Genomic DNA, 22,251 nt, shown 5'->3' with positions numbered 1-22,251 from the left:
TCAGGCTTTCAACTTTCAAACATGTTTTCTGGAACTGATCGTGTATAAAAGAGAGTAGAAGCCTCTTAAGGCCCTTTGAGATTTTGTTTAAATTGCACGTAATTTTAAGTGAGCTACTTTATTCTCAATCTAACAATAATAAAGATGATTTAAAATTTAACATAATAGTTTGTCACTTTGATGTATTTTGTTTGTTTGTTGAAAGGAAATGATCACTCCATAATTTCTTTCTTTGCAGAAGGGGAGAAGCGGTTTTATAAGTTGTATTCTAAAGGGATTCATTTCTAAGGAAGTGTTTCAGTGTGACTTAAAGGCAAGCAAGGATATACTGTTTCCCTCTCCTGCAGTTGGGCTTCCCGCTGAACTGCTCACAGAAATCACAGGTCTCCATTTTGGGATAATCTTCCTCTTTTGGGTGATAGAGTGAAGTTGGAAGCTTTTGTCATCTATTACTAAAGCCCCCAAAGAGAAAAGATCAGCATTTTTAAAGGTCCCGTGTCCCCAGACTGGTTTTGATTTATAGGACAGACAATGTCAGCTCTTCAATGGCTGCAACGCAGAGCCTTATATGAAGAAAGAGATTCAATTTATCTCATGAGTCCAGATTTATTCCTATCCTCTGTGGATCCAAAATCTCCAAATGACAGTGAGGGGACAACTGCTTCTTTATGCTCTAGGTAATTTACTGTGTTGAGAATTAAGTGACTTCTTTTCATATAGGGAAAATTAAGTCTTGTGTCACGTCTTTATTTTTACTACTTGCTGCTTAATCATCTTTGACTTTGATACCATCAATAATTTAAAAAGGGCCCACAGGTAGGTCAGGACTAACCTATTCTAAACCAAGAACAAATTTACATTTTCAATTCTTTTTATCTTACTCCATCACTAATTCATTAGTATTAGGAGGAGCTCAAAGTTCATTATCACCCTAATAGCTACAAGTTAGTCAGTAGTCTAAATTGAGGAAACCAAGATGAGATGGATCACAAAGGAAAGTTTGAAGTCTCATCAGGAAACAAACATGAAAATAAAGCTGTTAAGTGGCATTGTTGTCTGGGGTAATGCCCGAGGTTTGACATCTCATGCCAAGAAAACTAAGGACACAGACACACACAAGGAGTGAGTTTAGGAGCTGAAGTTTAATTAGCAAAAAAAGGAGAAGGGAGAACAGCTCCCTCTCTCTGGTTTGTGTTGAAGTGCACTGGATTTTATAGACAGGCTTGAAGAGGAGTGTCTTATTTACATAGGGCCCAGAGATTGGTTAGACCAGGTGTGGTGGGGAAGCTGGCTGCCCCACCCTAATGTTATGCAAATAGGCTCTTTGCCTGGCCAGCCCCATGCTGTCTGCTTTTTGCTATATACATGGCTGGCAAAGAGAAAGAAAGATGGGCCCACTATTTTAAACATGCCTAGTCCCAGGTAGCCTTTTCCTATTGGCACAGCTACTGCTATTTACCCATGCAAGCTTCCAGCTTGCTTGTCTATATCTGCAGCTCAATTTTGCAAGCTCCTCTTTGTTAGAAAAGAGAATGATTTGAGGCTGCTTTTCATTAAAAGGAAATCTTACTGAGGACTACCGTACCCTCACTATCTGCCTAAATAATTTCTTCTCAACTTCTATATCACCATCCTTGGACTAGATTTAGGTACTATATTCATGAAAAAAATGAATGTATTATTAGTGGAAAAACCCCTTTTTGTAAGTTGATAGAGGATCCAAATTGAAAGGAAGAAAATATCTAAGAATTTATATTGAGTTTTATTTCAAAATTTCCTTGAGCTAGCCAAATCTGTACCCGAAGGCCAAATGCTAGCTTTATAGCTTATTTCTGGCTTATAAAAAAATCCCATAAAACATTGGCTGGGCATAGTGGCTCATGGCTGTAATCTGAGCACTTTGGAAGCTGAGGGACTCAGATCACTTGAGGTCAAGAGTTTGAGACCAGCCTGGCCTATATGGTGAAACCCTAGCTCTACTAAAAATGTAAAATATTAGCTAGACGTGGTGGTGCACACCTGTAATCCCAGTTACTAGGGAGGCTGAAGCAAGAGAATCGTATGTAACCAGGAGGTGGAGGTTGCAGTGAGCCAAGATTGTGCCGCTACATTCCAGACTGGGTAACACAGCAAGACTCTGTCTCAAAAAAAAATCCCATAAAACACATTAAAAGCAACAAGTCAAATTGTATACTTAGCCTTCATGCAGAAAGATAAAACCAAAATTATATAATACAGCTGTGTCTAAAGAAATATCAGGTACATTCTTTTCATATTCAGAATGGTGTGGTTATTCTTCCATTACAGATAGCATTCATCAGTCTTGTACCAAAAAGTTCTATCGAGGCAGTTATCACAGAATCATCTGCAGAATCCATTCCCTCCACTCCTCTTTTACTACCACTGTCACCTGAACAAGTTCAATAATTTCTTGAAAAGATTGCACTCTTCCTGGTGTAAAAGCTAACTCAATTTGTAATATTTTAGATGATTGGCTTATGTAACTGGGGCGTCCAAGATGTTGAATTCCACCATGGACAGAAATGGGATAAAAAATGTCATAAGTTCTCTGCCTCTCTTTTTCTCTGTCTTTTAGGCTCTGTTTGTCTTTGCTTAGCTTCCTTAAGGCATGCTTTCACTATATGGTAGGCAAAATGATTGCCAACATTCTAGATTCCCATCTTTCAAATTTAACAATTTCAGCAGAAAGAGATTGTTTTCTCAAAGAGCTCCTGGTTTTGATGGCATGCTTCTACACCAATCACTATAGACAAGAAAATAGGGTCTCCTGACTGACCAGCTCTAATTCCCTGCCCATCTTTATAGCTAGATAGTCTGTGAAACAGCTTTCCCTTTGAAAAAAGTTATGCTCCTTTTGCTATGTACTTATAGAATGTGTATGTTATCATATATAACGCATTGGCATTATTTCTAGATATATAATCATCTAAACTCATGATTTATTATGAGCTTCTTGAGAACAGAAACAATAATTTTCCCATCACTAAAAAATAGCACAAGGCCTAATATAGAAGAAATATTTAGTAAATAACTATGAGTGATTGAGTTCAATATATCATCCCCCTTCTGTGTCTCTTTGGTGTCACCTGTGTGCTTTGTGAGGCATAATAATGTGTTGTAGAACTTCATAGTGGCAGAACCACTCAGCAGTTGTCTTAGCCTTAACACAATCCTTTGCAATTGCTTGAAACAATTACAAAGGATTTGTAAACTGGGTCCAGGAAGGCACAGAGCTTCACTTAATAGGACATGTGGCTAACTCTGGTCTATTGATGAGGGTCTCACTGACATATGCCCAGGCACCTGTCCTGCCTGGTGCATTTTACGTGTCAGGAATTGTTCTAAGCACTGTGCATCTTTACAACAACTCTATGAGATATATGTAGCTACTTTTATCCCATTTTCGCAAATAAGGAAACGTAGGTACAGAGAGATTAACTTTCCCAAAGTCACACAGTTCCTAAATAGTAGAAGCATGATTTGAGCCTAGACAGTTTAGTTGCAGAGTTTATGTTGCTAGTTACTACACTGTACTGCTGTATAAAAAAGTTGTTGAGTTTCTCAAAAGAATAGTTTAACAAACTTCATATTACTCCCACATTTGGATAATAGGAAGAATAAATAATCACAGCAATATGATGTAATCTAATGAAGGCTACTGAAAGTTACCCCTTCTACAGATAATCTCCCTCACTGTCCTTCTCTCATTTGTAATTCTAACAGTTAGGGTCTTCCTTATTTTACTTACCTCTTTCCAAATAACATTTGGAGAGTTAAGACCGTAAACTAGTGCAGGTATTTATCGACTTACGACCTATGCCACTTACGACCTATGCCACTTACGACCATTCGACTTAACGACCACAATCGCTAGCCACTACTGCTCCGCATCTGGCAGCGCAAATGTTGCCCAGCTGGGTGTACGACAGTGCGGACCAGCTTCTGGCAGCACTACCATCTCCGCGTGCAGCATTTCAACTGTACATATAGCCTACTCAACTTACGACCAAATCGTGTTACGACCGTTCCGCGGTCCTGACCGTGGTCGTTAAGTCGAGCACTGCCTGTATTAGGCATTGAAATCTTTAAAATGAATAGTAAGTATTTTATAAAATTATTTTGTAATTTCATGAGGCCTATAGGAAATTCGATAGGGAATCTCTAAGGACAAGGGGGAAAGAGAGCCTTGTACTAAGACTGTTAAAAGCTAGCTGGGTTTTATGCAATGCAGATACCAAAAGTAGGAAGCAGGAATGGTAACGATGGTGGAGAAAACACTTGAAGAGTGTAGAGCACATTAAATTCAAGGAACTTTTCAGGTATCTTATCTCATTATAGAAGAAGGAATTTTAAAAACTGAATTAGACCAATAGTTCTCAACTGGGGGTGATTTTGACCCTCAGGGTATCTTTGGCAATATCTGGAGACATTTTTGATTGTCATGACTTAGGGAAGGGTTAGAGATATAAGAATCCAGTGGGCAGAGGCCAGGCATGCTGCCCAGCATTCTCCCCAGGACAAAGAATTGCTCAGTCCAAAATGTCCTCAGTGCCAAGGTTGGGAAACTGTCTCAGAGCTTGCATAAGTAACTTGGCTATGCCATATACTTGACAAGTTTCAGAGTCAAGGCTAGAACCCATGTCATCTGATGACAAACCTTTGTTTCCGTATTCATGTCCTTCAGCATGTTAGAGTTTGATACAGGCGATGGTTTTAGGTTTTGGGAATGATCATGATACTATTTTTAATCATATAAGTTATTAATAAGTGTTTTTGCCTTGAAAGTCATCTTACCCCTCAGAATGTTTAATATGCTCCAGGCCAGTGTTACCTCATAGAAGATAAGTCCATAAGTAAAACACAAATGTCACCTTACATATTGAATTCTCATATGCTAACATTCCACAATTTCTAGCAAACTATTTTATAAATGGAATGCGATTAACTCCTTTAAGGCTATTTTTGTTATTATTGAGGCAATTAAGATTTGTTCACCACTCTGTTTTTGTCAGTGCATCTGCTCATTGCCAAATGAGGTATCAGATGGTCTTTATTGAGCAACTGTTATGTGTGTATCTGTGATGTAAATGAACAAAAGGCCTCTTGTCTGTCTTTTTTTTTTTTTTTTTTTTGCCAGAGCTTTGATTTGGCTTATGCTAAATCATTTTTCTAAATTATAGCTTTGAGACATTTTATTATAAGAAGTTGGTAGTCATATATGTAAACTAATAAGAACTTAAAATTAATCATACATTTACTTAACTTTAACCTTAATCTGCTAGTAAATGTTTAGCTTCATAGATTTTGACTGCTATGTAAGAGCATTCTCCTTTACCAGAGTGATTAAGGGAGGAATTTGTTGATGAGCATCTCTTACTCTTTCTTTATTGGCAGGAGGACTTGTACCTCTGCTTCTCATTTTGTCGCTTTGGATTTAGACACCTCTATAGCCATCACTGAGGGTGGATTTCAGTAGACTTTGAAAAACGGGATGTTTTTACCTGAGGCTCTTATGCTTCCTGGTTTGCAAAACATAGTGACCCACAAATCCCTCAGCAGCAATGGTCAGCCTAGGAGTTAGCACCTGACTGGCCAAGGCTCCAGCTCAGCTCCCTTGCCTCCACCGGGGGCATGGCTCACCCCAGCCCAAAGGCCAAGGCCTCCCACCCCAGAGCTCTACCAAAAAGCAACATAGGTACTGCCAGCCACTACAAACTGCCCAACCACGCGTGCCGTTGTGCCTTGGCTGCATCTTGTACCTTGATTAGGGATGACTCAGTTAATTGGCATATTGATTTCAGATTGTTAGAAATAACAGTCAAAATATAAAAAGAAGACTTATTTAATTACTATGTTAAAAGAAAATATATTAAAAGGATATTATCCAATTTTGCCTATATATACAAATGACTAAGAGAACACAATTTTTGTTTGTTTGTTTGTTTGTTTGAGACAGGGTCTCACGCTGTCTCCTAGGCTGGAGTGTAGTGGTACAATCTTGGCTCACTGCAACCTCCACCTCCTATATTCAAGTGATCCTCCTAGTTCAGCCCCCCAAGTAGTTGGGACTATAGGCATAAGCCACCATGCCTGGCTAATTTTGTATTTTTTTGTAGAGACAAGGTTTTGCTATGTTGCCCAGGCTGGTCTTGAACTCCTGTGCTCAAGTGATCCTTCCGCCTCAGCCCCTGAAAGTGCTAGAATTACAGGCGTGAGCCACCACACCCAGCCTAGTGAACACAGTTTTAAAGATGAAAGAGAACCACTGCCTAATAAGTATCAGGAAACATCTAGGAATCTTACTGATCCTATCTTATCTAATTCTTGCTATCAATCTGTAAGATGGACATGGTTACTTGTATTTTGTGGAAGAGGAAGTAAAAACTGGGAAACTGAAGCAAGTTGCCTTTAGTCCGTATAGCTATAACTGACAGCACTGGAATGTGAACTCCCAATCCTTTGATTCCAAAATTCTTTTTAGAGTTCTTCCACCTTCATAAGCTCTCATCAGCCTGACTCATAGATCTGGACTGGGTCCTCAGGAAGACTATAGCTTCTCCATCCATAAAAGCCTTCACAAATGTATATGTAGCATTTGCAAATCCATGCATTTATACCTTCACCTGTGTTTTTAAAATGCTTACTCAAAAGTTCTACGAAGAGAGGCTTTGCCCATCGTAGCCCCCTTGTTTCAGATATTTGAAAGGACTCTGGTAAGTCTAGCACTAGTGCCAAGTGGTTCAGCCACTCTGAATTCCTACAGCATAATATCAATTTTTCCTTTAGGGTATTTATTTATTCACTTATTCACTCATCCACTTAAATATTTCTAGTATCTACTACATGCCATCCTGTGTCCTAAACCCAGAGTTTCAGTCATAAGACAAACACCATCCCTGCCCTCAGAGATGCTACCATTCTATGCAATAAGACAACTAACAAGCAAACAAATAAAATTTCCGTATTGAATTTAATGGGAAGCAATAAAGTGGCTGCATGAAAATAGGAAGACAGGGAGACAGGGAGACCCACCTTAAACAGTGAGTTGGGAAAGATCTGTAAGGAAAAGTTACCTCCACACTGAGATCCTGAAGGTTAGAAGGTGACAGCTATGTCCAGACACAGGGAAGTGATGTTCAAAGCAGGCAGAAGAGCAAGTGCAAAGGACCTGAAGTGAGAAGCATTTCAGATGCTCTAGTAACATACAGAACAGCACTGTGACTAGAGTTCATTGAAGGGTAGAAGCATTAGAACAAAATAGTAAGCAAGAGAGGCTTTTTAAAAAGCTAGATCTGTTAGGCTTCATAATAAAGCTCTAACAAGAAATTTATTCAGAATGCAGTGGCAGTTCCAAGGATGTAGCTTTAAGCCAGGAGAGTGATATAATCTGATTTAAATCTTAAAAGATCATCTGGTCACTGACTGAAGAATAAATTTGAGAGACAAGAGTAGAAATAGTCAGACCAATTAGGAGGCTGTTTTGTTAGACTAGGTGGGAAGGAGGGAGCGGAAGAGATGGAAAGATGTGGGCAGATTTGAAATGTAAGAGAAATGTAATAGACATGTACCTTGAATGAGCTATTTGTGTACGTTTTTTATTTCTCTGACAAGCCTCTAAGCCAAGCTGTCTGTCTTATTCATCTTTGTATTTTCCTACTTCTCTTCTGGTAGTCATGTTGAAAATAGAGTTCTTTAAAATTCTTCCTCTTCCAGATTTTGCATCGGTCAACAAAAGCATTTTCTTCCCTGCAGAAAGTAGATGTTTGACCTTACTTGTGGAGCCTGAGGTTTGCCATCCACATTGGCTATTCTGCCAAAGTCACACTGAGTTATGGAGTATTTTAATTTTTTAAGTTCAGTTTTTACATCTCATTAAAAATGTATTGGCTGACATGTTAGAAATGAATATGCTTAATAATAGCTCATTTAATTTAAGCCTCTCATTTAGAAAAAAATACTGTCAGTGAAAATGCTTAAATTGATTAATCAAGGGTTTTTTTTTCTTATTCCTCATTAGCAGTTATAAGACTAATGGTGACCTACCATAAGCATTCCCTTTGCCTAATGTGGTTAGACCTCTGAAAGAGAAATTGTCACAACCTGTTTAATATTTATAATGATTATTCCAAATGACTATTGAGACCATTTTAACAAGAAAAATATTTAAAACACTAAACAAGTCACGTATCTCAATTATGTTTCTGTGTATTGGACAAATATCCTAAATAAAGAGGCTGTCAAGTAATGTAGCAATGATTTATGGTTTGAAAGATGACAGAATGACAGAAATAATTTGCAATAGTCATATGAGATAAATTTCACCATTTTTGCTTCATTTACTTTGATTTCAGAATTACCATTTCTGAAGATGGAAACCTCAGAATCATCAACGTTACTAAATCAGATGCTGGGAGTTATACCTGTATAGCCACTAACCATTTTGGGACTGCTAGCAGTACTGGAAACTTGGTAGTGAAAGGTAATGGCTCACCCAAAGAATTCATATATTAATATATGTGTTCTCATGTCTAATAATGTAATCTGTAGAAGTGACATCATTCATTTTAATATGTAGAGATATCACTGTGTTGCTAAATTAATACATCATGGCAAACATGATATGATTAATAATTCTTAGAGAACTCCTGGTAATGAATATGATTGAAAGGCTATCTTATTTCAGAATCATCCAATACAATTTTGAGAATTATAGCTATTGTATCTATTATAGTGTTATAACTAATGTTATCTTCAATCCTTTAATTAAATTTCTTTCAAGCCTCTATAGATTTGAAATTCATGTCTAGGAACACTATGCCAACAAATTAAAAACTCAAGACTCATGTATTATTTTTAGCAAACATTGTTTAAACAATGACTTTGGTAATTTTTAAGATAGCTGTCCCTTTTATTCAGAGATATGGATATAGCTTATTATACTAATAAAAGGTTTTCATCACCTCTGTGCTTTGCCTTAGTCACTCAGCCAACCTTGCCGATTTTAAGGAAATAAAATTCTCACATACCATAACCTGGATGCTTTATAGTTTTTGTAACAGAAAGTCCTTTAAGCTCTTAGCAAAGCACATGAGTGAAACTATTTCAATATCAGCTTCATGGCATGGGCTGAAAGTGCTACGTAACAACTGAAAAGAAGGAGATCTTAATTTATATTTCATTTGCATTTCCTTCACTTTATATATTACCCTGTCATAGGATTTTTGAGTTGAAGGGATCTTGGTCAAAGCAATAATTTGACTGAAGAAGATGAGGCTCAGGTTGGTGGTTCTCTTAAGGTCACGAGTAGCAGAAGGAGACCCAAACCCGGATCCTGATTCTGAGTTCTCCTTGGTTCTTTTTGCCTCACCAGGAAATGTTTTTACCCATTCTTCCTGTTCCTGAGTAATTTATGAGTCATATCATATTTTTCCTTCTTGCCCATTTGTAGATCCCTTTGTGAAGGTAGATGAAGGCAAATAAAAATATTTTTTTTTTAAATTGCCTTCACTTTAATTTAAAGAAGAAAGCTAAAAATTACCTAATTGTGTATTTTAGAGTCATAGGAAGTTGGAAACGTACCACTATTTCAGGAAGTCTTTTTATCATTAGCTGTGCAAATAGAAAATTGGAAGTCCAAGAGTTAGAACTAAATATATGTTTAGATTGATTCCAACTATTTCAGTCTGTTTATTACTTCCTCAGAGCACTAGCATCAGTGTATGACTGACTTCTTGTTCACTCTGTTTCAGAGGCAGAGGAAAAAGACATTAGATAATATTTGTAAAGCACAGTTCTAGCTAGAGGTCTTTGCTAATGTATGACTATCTCGGCTAAAGGAAGCTTAGCGATCATTTAGGACCAGGAGAGACCTCAGTGTTTCAGAGCTGGTTAGACACGGAGCTGGGACCTGTTATAGATTATTTGTGAGTTATGAAGATATAAGAGAATATTAGGGCAACATCTTAAATCATAGTTAAAAGGCAGGGATTCAAGCCAGAGTGATCTGGGTTTGAATCTCATTTCTGCCACCTACTAGCTCATAGACAAGAAAATTAGCCTATGTGGGGATAATAGTAGTGCCGGCCTCATGGAGTTGCTTTGATAACTGTGAAAATCCATGTTAAGTGATTAGCATGGTACCTGGCACCTAGGAAATATTAGTAGTTGTTTTGTTTATAAACATATTCTTATAAAATGAGGTTGTTTTGATGACTGTGGAAATCCATGCTATGTGATTAACAGGGTAGCTGGCGCCTAAGAAATACTAATATTTTGTTGTTTATATATTTTTAAATGTATATGCATGTATTCTAAATCATGTTGAAGTGAACATTTATGACATTTCTACCCCAACAGAATAATTAACAAAAAGAAGTGAGCCTATAATAAAGAAATGATTAAGAGTATGAAAGATTAGAAACAGCTAAGCAGAGAAACCATATATATATATATACACACACACACATACATATAGCATCTCATATTGTTAAAAGTAAGGTATTTTCACAGGTAGGAAAAAGGTATGATCTGTATTTTATTATCCTCCGTCTTGTAAGTATTGGCTTCCTAGACTCTCCCGAGAGTTGGCAGAAAGGAGAGGCCTCTATTTCTCATCAGGGCTTGCATCCCAGTAATACCACAAGCCCCAGGACAAAACCATTCCCAACCAACTGTGCAGTTCCCTGATGCTCATCTTACACTGAATCATGGTGCAAAACCTACAAATATATCAGGGATGAAATATGTTATGGTTGCCTCATTTTTGTGAGGGTATAAATATTGCTGAGATAGTAACTTTTACCTATTCTAACAAACAAAATAATTTATTTCTTCTAGTAAAATGTGAACAGCTATTCACCCAAGTAAGTATAGGATATAGTTTTAGGCAGTTTACAGTTTCAATTTTTTAAATTTTGGTAACTATTTGTTTCTTTCAAGGTATTTTAGGAAAACACTGGTTTTTCATTAACTGCAATGATAACAATCTTGCAAAATAAATTTAAGAAGTGAGTCAGTATAAAGAAAAGTACTAAATATGCATTGTTACAGGAGAATATGCAAAAATAATGAAGATGGTATATGTGAATGTCTAAAACTAGGAAACATGAGTTGAGGACAATTTTCAGGAGAGTTTTAGTGGACTTGCAGATGCAGAATGGGTATGTCCTGCCTATGCTAGCCACATGATTTGCTGAAACATGAGGAACACTTTAAAAACTGAAATTTCCTAATAGATGAGAGTAAGAGGAAGGACTGAGGCAGGAAGAGCCTGACCCAGTACAAAAAGAGAAAGGCAGGTATGTGTTAAGGATGAGGTTAAGAGATGATATGCCCAGGTAGCTTGATTGACAGGTAGAATTCATGTGTTTCCAAGCAGAGTTCTTTCTAGTAGTGGCTCCCGGTTCTGAGCTGCAGTCAGTTTCTCCACAGAGGTCCTCTGATTCTTATATTCTACTTCTAGGTGAGGTGAGGAAATAAAGCTTTATTTGGCCAATATGTTCACAGGAGTTAACAATCTTGTTACTTTAGGTAAGGTCAGAAGAGATTTGAAAGATCGTTTATCTCCCAGTGTGGTTGGTTCTGACTCCCATTAGCATTAATGGGAAGTACGTGTGTCTGCAGAGAGGCCATCCACACTGCTAGAGACATTAACATAAACTGAGAAATATAATTTAGAAATCTGCCCCATAAAGCACGATATAGGCAGAGAAAACCATTCTGAACTCTGCATGAACTGTGCCAAGTCCTGAATCCCACATCAAAATGCTTGAGTCCTGCACCTTTAATGCAACTTTAACAGCTTAGCCCAAAATATAACTGAGTGCTGTATTTTAATTCAATTTTGAGATCTACAAAGGGATTCATTTATCAGAGAAGATGTTCTCTAACCTTAAAATGTGATTGTATTCATTCCGATCTCCTCATGTGTCTGGGATTAAAACACGGTGAAGGTCAGGCATCAGAACACATATTTTCTAACCTTTTTACAACAGTTCTATCATTAACCATGCTTTTCAAATCCAGTTCTCTTTCTCCCTACCCCTGCCACCGTGTTTTGAAGAGAGGCTGAAGATAGTGTCAAACACAGGGTCAGCAAGTAGGGGAGGAGAGGGAGGGGACACATTTGCTGCACCAGGTACAGGAGGTTTAGAATCAACCTCTGACGCGCAATCATCACATGGATAAATATTCAGATTCTGCATGAACAGGCTCCCAAACTGCAGAATTCTGACAGGTGCCCAGGGGGCTCTTAATTATCACCCCATCATCTAAATTCCTAGCTTTTACTGATTTTATTTTTCAGGCTAGTTATAATATATTTGGGATTCGGTTTGCTGTTTCATTTTAAGCAAGAACAGTTCTTAAGTCAAACCCTCATACCCCAACAGAAAGCACGATGTTTGACCTTTGAACAAAACTGTGCTTTTGTGATCATTGACATCATTAAGAACTATATGAAGGGTGGGGTACATTTATATGCAGTGTTGTACTGCATATAAATATGAATGTACTGCATATAAAAAGATAAATCATGTTTATCTCTGCAGCAGAGTTAAAGGGTTGGGAGAGGATTTTGCATGATGCAGTGTCTCTGCTATACAGTTTCATATGACATATTTTTAAGTAGCAGGCATAGAGAAGAGCAACTTAGAGTATTTGTTTGGATGTAGTTCAACAAGGTAACTATGGTAATAGCAATCCTCACTCCTGCCGATCATTTCCACGACTCAAAATGAAATGTAGGGCATGAAGCTATGGACGCTCTTACCATAGTCATCTTGCTGAACTACATCCAAACTGAGCTTGAGCAATTTTGCAATTGATAGTTACAGACTATACTTTGGGAAACACTGTCCTACACCAAAGAACTTTGTACATGCATGCCATCTAGCAAGTGAAAGTTCATTCAGTAGAGTGCATATTAGAAATGCGGATCTCCTGGGTCTCACTTCTACCCTAACAAATCTAATTCTCTAGGGAGGCCTGGAAAAGCCTACATTTAAAATAAGTACCCTAGTTGATCCTTACACACACCAGAGTTTGAGAATATTGCATTTTCAGGGGTTTCAAACTATGCCCTGTGGGCCAAGTCCATACCTGTTTTGTATACCCCAAAGGCTAAGCATGATTTTCACATATATAGCTGTTTGGGAAAAAAAATCAAAAGAACAGTAATATTTTTGAACATGTGAAACTTTTATAAAATCATGTTTTAGTGTCCATAAAGTTTTGTTGTCACACAGCCATGTCATTTTTTTACATATTAACTAAAGTTGCTTTTGCCTTACAACAGCAAAGTTGTGTAGTTATGACAGAGACTGTATAATATATAATTACCTATATAATATCCTCAACTTTGGCACTTCTGCAAAACCTTACATATTTACTATTAAGTCCTTCACAGAAAAAATAAATTACTTATCCTTTCTTCTGATAACTTTCTCTCTTCCTCAGATCTTCAAAATTCTGTCCAAGGTGTAGTCTGACCAGGCTATACACTTTCTTATACCCCGTGGTGATATTGCATGCTGCACATTTCCACATGGCCTTGAGTCTGATTAGTAACTGGAATTGGTAGGGATGTTTCTTTCCCAGGACCTTAGCCCCACCCCAGTATCCAAAGGGTTGACTTTAAAATTTGGATACAAGTTGAAAATCCAGAGGAGATGTAATACATTATTGATTGAGATGGAGGAGGAAAATTACTTGGCAGACACTGTAAAAATTATTCAATTTGATTCTCCAGCATGAGGGGAGGATTCGCACAGCTGGACCAGAATAGTAGGCTAAGAAGACCTAAAGTAGGAAGGATATCACCTGGTATTTTTTTAAAACACCACTCACTTCCTAAACCTCCCACTGTCACCAACCTAAATCAGCTGAACTGTTCCACCTTTACCTCATAATTCTCAGTCTGCGTGTTCTTTATCTAATAGAATTTTTTTTCTTATTTTGAAATTGACCATATAAAGTTTTACCCTAATTTCATCTGGTTTTTAGCAGTGTTCTCTTGGCTTTTCTTTTCTTTTTTTTTCTTTTTTTTTTTTTTTTTTTTTTGAGATAGAGTCCCATTTTGTCACGCAGGCTGGAGTGCTGTGGCACAACCTCACCTCACTGCAACCTCTGCGTTCCAGGTTCAAGGGATTCTCCTGCCTTAGCCTCCCGAGTAGCTAGGACTACAGGCGTGCGCCACCACACCCAACTAATTTTTGTATGTTTTTTAGGAGAGATGGGGTTTTACCATATTGGCCAGGCTGGTCTTGAACTCCTGACCTTGTGATCCACCCGCCTTGGCCACCCAAAGTGCTTGGATTACAGGTGTGAGCCACGTACTCAGCCCTTTTGGCTTTTCTGTTTATTTAAATTTCTAAATTCAATGCATAGAATTACTTTTATAATAAGAAAAAATAAATTTATACTTTAAATAGCTTTAATTGAAAAGAAGTCTTTAGTAAAAATTAACTAAGATCACACATACAACTAAGAAATTATTTTGTATTTTCATTCTTCAGCCCTGCAAACTGAAGATGTTCCTGTGGTTTACTGAACATTTAATGGATTTCTTTATTTTCAGAAAGAGTGCTCATTGTTCATCCCATAGAAAGATTATTCTGTTTAAATTAATAGATTTCTTCATTTAAACCAGCACCAAAGAGCATCCACAGCATTACTATTGCACACTATATAAAATTCTTCTGTTTTAACTGTAGGACATTGAGAAATATCAACCTTTTCATGCATACCATAATAGATGCAATAAAGTAGAGTCTTTTCAGTTGGAATTTTTTTTGCAAATGAGTTTGAAGAAGCCCACATCTTCTATGTAAAATTATTCAAGGCTTTATCCAGTTTTGACAGGGGATCAATCAGAAATCAGTATCATACAATGACATTTGGCTGCTAATACACAACAAAAGCTTTTAACATTGGTCCCTTATAACTTAATGCATTTCAACCTAATTAGATGTCTTCCACTGGAACCAATTATTTCTAGGTGATAATTAAGGGTATTTCTAATAGGATTAACATAAATTCTGACCCTAGGCATCTAGAGTAGGAAGGAAAAGTTTGTCATTAGAAGCACTAAATGCTAATTATGGTAGGTCCCTCAGTAGAAGAACATCTGGCCAGAACATTTCAATACTAGATCCTGTTAGATCTGAGATCTGTCACCCTGGATTTGGTACCAGCTAAGGTAGGAGAATCTTAAAAGAAGGGTAGGTAATTGTGCCTCTTGTTCTTCCTGTTCACAAAGCATGATATGACTTGGAAATCTGATGAAACTGGGCATGATTATTTCCTTTGACATTCTTGTGGACATGTGTGAGAGCCACGTAGATTTAGCAAATAACATGCCTTTGACAATATCAATCCCGAATAGAATGATTCCCCTTTTGTCCAAATCTCTCTATAAAACCTTCTCTTCTTTTGTAATGCTGATTACATACCATGACAGTCGGCCCTGATGCCAGCCTGCCCATCACTTCTTCATCCTTAGTGTAGAGGGAAGATATAATTCCTTAGTTGTTACATTTTTCTGTGCCGACTGTCCTTTCATAGCAAAGCCTCTATGCTGAAGGCAGGCTCACATTTTTGCTTTTGGCATAAAAGACACTCTGTGGGCCAAGAAGCTGTGCAGAAACATCACTTTATTAATAATCAAGGAAAGGCAATGTAAGCATCAGTGTGGTATGATGTTTTTACATGAGATTGGCAACAGAGAAACATCTAACAGTACCTTTTATTGGTGACTATATGAGGAAAATGGTACTCACACATTCTGAGTAGGGATAGAAATTGGAATAGATACTGTGGAGAGCAAGTAAAATTGAAAAAGTGTAATCTCCATGGCCCAGCAATTCTATTTCTGGGCATTTAATCTAGTGAGATTTACACATGTTGTTGTTTGTAATGAAAAAAAATACACAAGGAAATTAAAGAATAATGCATATGATATCATTTTATTTAATATATAGTATGATTAAATATAAAATTAGTAATATAAAATAATACCTTATAATGTTTGAATACAGAATACACATGCGATATAAGCACTAACTCAGTATTTTGGGGGAGGATGCCTGGATTGAGATTATGCGGAAGGACTTTAGCTGTATTGGTAATATCTGTTTGGGTAAATTTTTAATATATATTCATGGGGGGAAAAGGCTGGAGGTACATGAAAATGCGTTAAAGCCTGCTAATTCTAGAAGAGGGAATGTGAGCACATACTGGTAAATTTTTGTTGTAGTTTTAACTGTAAAAATATTTCAAATTAAAAATGTGTCTTAGGTCAGAATCCTACATGGTCAAATATTGCAGGCAAAGTCATCCAGACAGTGGGTATTTTCTTTTAGTTCTCTTGCAGGTATTGTAGAAGAGATACCTTTTACCTGGTGATATTTAACCATTCCATACAAATAATATCTTTCTTAAAAAGAAGAACAACTCTCCTATAGAATGAACTAATGAATTCTTTTGTAATCAATACTTACAGAATAAATAAAACAAACAAAAAAGCCAAATAGAATATGACTCTTTGGCATCATGAAATGTGAAGCACATAATTAATTCCTTTTCCAGCAGTTCAGAGAGACTTGTGTTATAGTGATTCAGTTTAATTGAAGTTATTACCACAAGCAGATAATAAGAAGTATATTGAAGATATCCATCTGGCTTGCATTGAAAACCTCACGTGTTTCATTCTTCATGGCTGTCATAGGCCATACTAATTGCCTCATTTCAGCTCTTTTGCAATCAGTATGATTTAGTTATTAATGCAATAAAGTTCTTAATCAAGAAGAAGTTGATATTAAAAAGCATAGATCTCTCACCTCTGCTACTACTTCTGAACACATCCTCAGCATTATTTAAGTTATATATTTTTGAAATACATAAATAAAAGTCTATCTTTTCCTCATGCACGTCTTTTTAAAGTACATCTGTCATCTTACATCTGTCATCTTGCCACAGAGTTATTCCTTTACTGAAGAAAACAAATGGTTTATGTTAAGCTTTTCAGTTCATTAAATGTTTACAACTCAGTGTAGGTTGTTTTCAAACTATGGAGTCTTTAAAAATAATTTCCATAGCTGAAATGGCGTTTAAATGGCTAATTGTGTAATAAATAAAGAGAAAAGTATAATTAGGCACTTTTACCTTCCGTTTCTAAATATCTGAACTTCCTGTGGTTTGAGAATGATGCTTTGTCATGTAAGCTGGTTTTATGTGCACATGGTTTCTCAGAAGAAGAGAAGTTTGTGGTGTGTCTTTGCATATGTTTTAAATCACCTGTTTCCTTGTATGTTAGAAGTGGTCCCATGTGGGGAAGCCAACAGTTGGTCCCAAGTTTGAAAGGGAAAGCTTGGTCTCTTATAAGCCTTGAATCAGAAAAGAGATGTATCAGAATAATTCATGAGTGAATCTCACCTTCCTTTCTTAGCATTTGTTTTCTGTGCCAGAGGCAGAAAAAGTATTACTCTCTCAAAGAAGCAGCCCCACCAAATCATGATTGAATTTCTCTGGCTGTCACAGGCAATCAGATTTAAGAAAACCGCCCAAAAGACTTTAGGCCTTGAGGTTAAATACAGAATCTGACCAAGATAAAAGCAAGTTAATTAACATTTTCATTATCTCTCTCTGATTTACTGTAGAAGATCCATTTCTAAAAGGTTAAAATGGTTGTCTCTTTTATGTATCCATTTGAGGAGTTGAAAGTAGGTTCCTGGTTATGGGAGAGGAAATATAAGCAGAACATTTAGAATAACAGTGGCTTTTTTGTGTGGCCTTCTAGCAGGTCTGTAATCAGTGTGCAAAAGTGCAAGACATAATTAAATGAAGATTAGCAACATTGCTTTGAAGATTTCCCAAACTGGAACACATACCACCTGTCATTTTCTTAACTTTTTCCCCTTTTCTCTCTCTTCAAAAGTAGAACTACTTATAAATGTAAGTAAAGCTTGGATTCCACCTAGAAGATCTAAATGGTTAAATCAGAACTGCCTTCTCCTCCATGTATACTTTTATAAACATAGATGTATCTGCCTCCATTGGTTTTGTCCACAGCATAGGTAGAACACTGATCACTATGCAATTTGTACCAACACTTTTTCATGTGTAACACAAAGGAAATTAAGTTATAATGACAGTATAGTTGATGAGGGGACACTCTGATGCAGTCCAAATATGAAGGAATAATCTAAAGGTACGAAAGATGTAGCTATCTCCATCCCTGGTGGCCATTGTGAGACATAGACCACAAGCATCAGAATCATGTAGGAGTTTTTAAATAAACGCATATTCCTGGGCCCTACCTCTGACCTGCAGAACCAGAATCTCCAGGGATGAGACCCAGGAATTTTCATTTTCAACAAGTTCTTCAGGAATGCCTACACCCAACAAAGCCTGCAAACTTAGGAGCTCAGCCTTTAGGAGTAGATACCAATAAACAAAGACACAGAGCTGTGTTCAGAGTATAGAAGGAACACAAAGGAAGGTATAACTAACTAAGAGGTAAAGGTGATAATTGAACAGGGAATTGAAGTATGAGTAAGAGTCTGCCAGATTAAAAAAAAATCAAGGTAATCCCAGGCAAAAGAAATTTATCTAATGGCCCCAAATACATGAAGGCTTCTAGCATATTCAGGGAAAATACAGTGGAAAAGTGAGGGGAACACACCCATAGATGAGGCACTATTGCTCATATTTTAGGATTTGTAGAGAACAGGCAAACATTGTGATTCTCTGTTTAGTGGAAATAAAGCAGATTTTATGAACTGTAGCTAAGTAACGTGACATTAACTTTAGTGGAAATTTTGCTTCTTCTAAGAGACTACAGAATGAAAATTACCACCAGCATATGATTTTTTAAAATTATGTGTTAATTACATTTTTCATAGAAATATTAGGGAAAAGATAATCACATCTTTCAGAGAGATCCACATAATTTTTAAAAATATTTTCTTCTAGAATTACATCCACACTGAATTCAATCTGTATCTACATCTGTGTCTTGACTGTGTATGTATCTCTTCTCAGATCTGTAATTAAATATCCTTATCACAAAAAGATCATACTGCATACACTGTTTATAACTTCTTTTTTCATTAATATCTTTCTGCCAGTATAGATTATTTTGACCAATAAATAAGGACTAGCCTGATTTCTTTGTGAATATTTCTCTATCTCCTGCTAGTCAAAATAGCATCAGCAAAACAAAACAAAAATAACTACTCTTGTGATATCTAGGTGGGCAAGATAGAGAGAGGAATCTGGAGCATGTTTAGGAGGATTGCTTCACATGTTTTATTCTGAAAGTGTTGACTGGAAGATTGTCTTAGTCCATTTGTGCTGCTGTAATAAAATACCATAGACTGGGTAACTTGTGAACAATAGAAATTTCTTTCTCATGGCTCTGGGGCTGGGAAGTCCAAGATCAAGGTGCTGACAGGTTTGGGGTCTAGGGAGGGCCCAGTTTTCAGTTCCTCAATGGCAACTTGTATACTGCATCCTCCAGAGGGGAGGAACACTGTGTTCTTATGTGGCAGAGAGGATGGAACAGAAAAAGAAAAACTCCCTATATCATGCATGATTCAATCACCTCCTAAAAGCCATACTTCTTAGTAGTGTTGCATTAAGGATTATGTTTCAACATGAATTTTGGAAGGGATACAAACATTCAAACCATAGAAGGAATTAATGTCAATGGAGGAATGAAATCCCTAGCCATTTCTCTTCCCTTTCCTCAAACTTTTCTTATCAGTTGACATATGACATTACTGATAACATGCTGAATACATTTTCTGATCACATGAATCATTAGGGAATAAATTAAATATTAGAATCAATATTCAAAATTACTTAGAAAGATAATCATATGAACCAAATATGACAAGATTCATCTTCATAGTAATACATATAAATATTTGCATTTTTCTTCAAAACTCAGGATGAAGGAGTCAAATTTTAGAGTCATGTTGTGTTATAGGTCTTAGATAACTATAACATCATTGATGAGTCAACAATATATATACTCTTTAAAAAAAGCAAATTAAATCTAGAACATAATAGTCTCCAAAACAAGAGAGGGGAAATATAGGGATCTACTGATAAAAATACAACTTGAAAAGCCTTACTTTTATTTTAAGATAGACATTGAAATTTGAAATCACCTTAAAGAGTGACAAGTGGGATGATAGGAGGAACAGCTGTAGAAACTGAGGCTGGATAATCCAAGGAAGAGAAGCCTTATAGAGGGTGGGAAGGGAGGGTGGTCAATGTTTTCAAACATTTAAAGAGATATCAAACTCAGTGTGACATCAGAGGGCAGTACCATAAGAGATGAGTGGGAACTAGTAGAGCAGAGGATATTACTTAGGTTTGATAAGAGGAAAAATTTCAAATAATTAGGCCATTGGCCTATTATTGATGATACTCATTTCCAGACTAGACAACTACTCTGGAGAAATATTGCAGAAAGAATTCACGCATTAGATGCAAGTGTGTGGTTTGAGTAGCCTATAGGGTCATTTTCTATTATCTTAGCATTATTAGGGACTACCCTAAGTAAATGTTGACTCATATGTCCCACCCAACTCTAAAACATTATCATTCTCTGACTTTATAGCTTTAAAAACTTACTTCTGCCCTAATGTGTTTCTACTCCAGAGCAAAAGAATGCTGCTAGGTTGAATTCTGTCACATTGACTTGGTTTTCTTATTGTAGAGTCTTTCTTTTTTTTCTTTTCTTTTCTTTTTTTTTTTTTTTTTTTTTTTTTCTTCAGTGTGAATTCATCCATAATCAGGAATTCAGTGTGGGCTGAAAAGGTTATTCTGCTAATTTTGAGTAATATATCCTCAAGTAACGTATTCTCAAAATAGAGTCCAATAAAAGTATCCCTTTTCTATGTAATCATATGTTTGGATCTGAAGGGGTTCAGTAAATAGTGCCCTATTCAGTGCCTGGGTTTTCAACCACTTGAGAAGTAAGTTGAGGTAGCTGGGCAGATGAAAATCAGTTGTCAGCTTTGCTACTGATAAAGGGGAATATGGCTCAGGGACATAGCACTAGTGGGCTTCCTAACACTGAACTCCAAATTAAGGACACTTATAACACTACACAACTTCAAGTCTGTCTTACTATAAAAAGAAAAATAAGGAGTGGAGGATCAACCCAATAGGTGTACATCCTTCACCCTTCCAGGAGAAAGAATGGTGCTGAGCCAAGAATTCCTCATCATTTTTTCCCAGATTCATCGTTGGATAAGGAGTGAGTAAGGAGAAAAAAAGAAGACAGGCATGTTAGAAAACATCGGGTGTGTTTAAATGTCAGCTATAGACCAAAGGTTACAAACTGGTAGCTCTCATGGCTAATTTGACTTGAATCCACAGACTTGCATTGTTTGGCTGTCAGAGTGTTTAAAACTTTTGAATTGGATCGCCTTTAGACATGGGGCATATATTCTCTAAATTGACCCCAGACCTAATTATTTTGTGTTGTCTTATGGCCCTAAATCACACACTTAGGTTATGCCACATCCTCTGTAAGCATTTGACATGCAGTATTAAGTGAGTCTCATTGCTCTATGAAAAAAGCCAGCTCTTGGTTATTTCCAATTTTAAAATTTTTAAGTAGATGAAGATTGACCATGATGGGGATTTGAGAGAAGAGAATGTTTCAAATTTTTCTATTTATAATTCTGTATATGATTCTATACTGAATCTGCATTTCACTCCCATATCTATGCCAGAAGCTTATCAGTGGAAGAGAAACGCAGTTATCTGAATGGACATGATCTTCTCAGGAGCAGTCAGTGGTTAATTGGGACAAGAAAACACAAGTCATTATCATTGAGAAATCTGAAGCAAATTGAGTCAGGTTGTCACCTTTCACCAGGAAACAAATTAGTCCTGTCTTTAAAAAGACTGCTTTCTTTAGCTGCTGACTGGGGATTCCTGTCAACTGCCAATGAAATAGGGAGAGTGTAGATTAATGGTACTATAACAGTGGCCATGAAATACCCATAAACCCATTTTCTAATTTTCATGAATATTTTTAATTGATTCGAGCAGCATCTTTGCATGACAAAATTTGTGCTAAGCTTCAGCTCCAGAAAATCAGGATGCCATCTTCCAGCAAAGATTATTAGTGCACCAGTCTGTTTAAGGAAAGTTCTGCGTATAAAAAAAAAAAAAAAAAAAAAAAAAAAAAAAAAAAAAAAGCCATACATT

At 36.7% G+C, this 22,251-nt stretch overlaps 1 protein-coding gene across 12 annotated transcripts in view; it reads left to right on the top strand.

Annotated features, from left to right (window-relative positions):
- The window catches only part of CNTN4 (contactin 4), a 979,069-nt gene that overhangs the window by 894,459 nt on the left and 62,359 nt on the right, over positions 1-22,251 (top strand). For all 12 annotated transcript variants that reach the window (XM_074404876.1, XM_074404882.1, XM_074404881.1 and 9 more), the window contains one exon: positions 8,373-8,500. In XM_074404876.1, the coding sequence (XP_074260977.1) occupies positions 8,373-8,500 (128 nt within the window). The remainder of the gene's footprint in view (positions 1-8,372; positions 8,501-22,251) is intronic.

Source organism: Saimiri boliviensis, chromosome 8, assembly GCF_048565385.1.
Source record: "Saimiri boliviensis isolate mSaiBol1 chromosome 8, mSaiBol1.pri, whole genome shotgun sequence".
Classification (NCBI taxonomy): Eukaryota; Metazoa; Chordata; class Mammalia; order Primates; family Cebidae; genus Saimiri; species Saimiri boliviensis.
The sequence above is the reverse complement of the archived record's forward strand: the minus strand, read 5'-3'. Positions and strand labels throughout refer to the sequence as shown.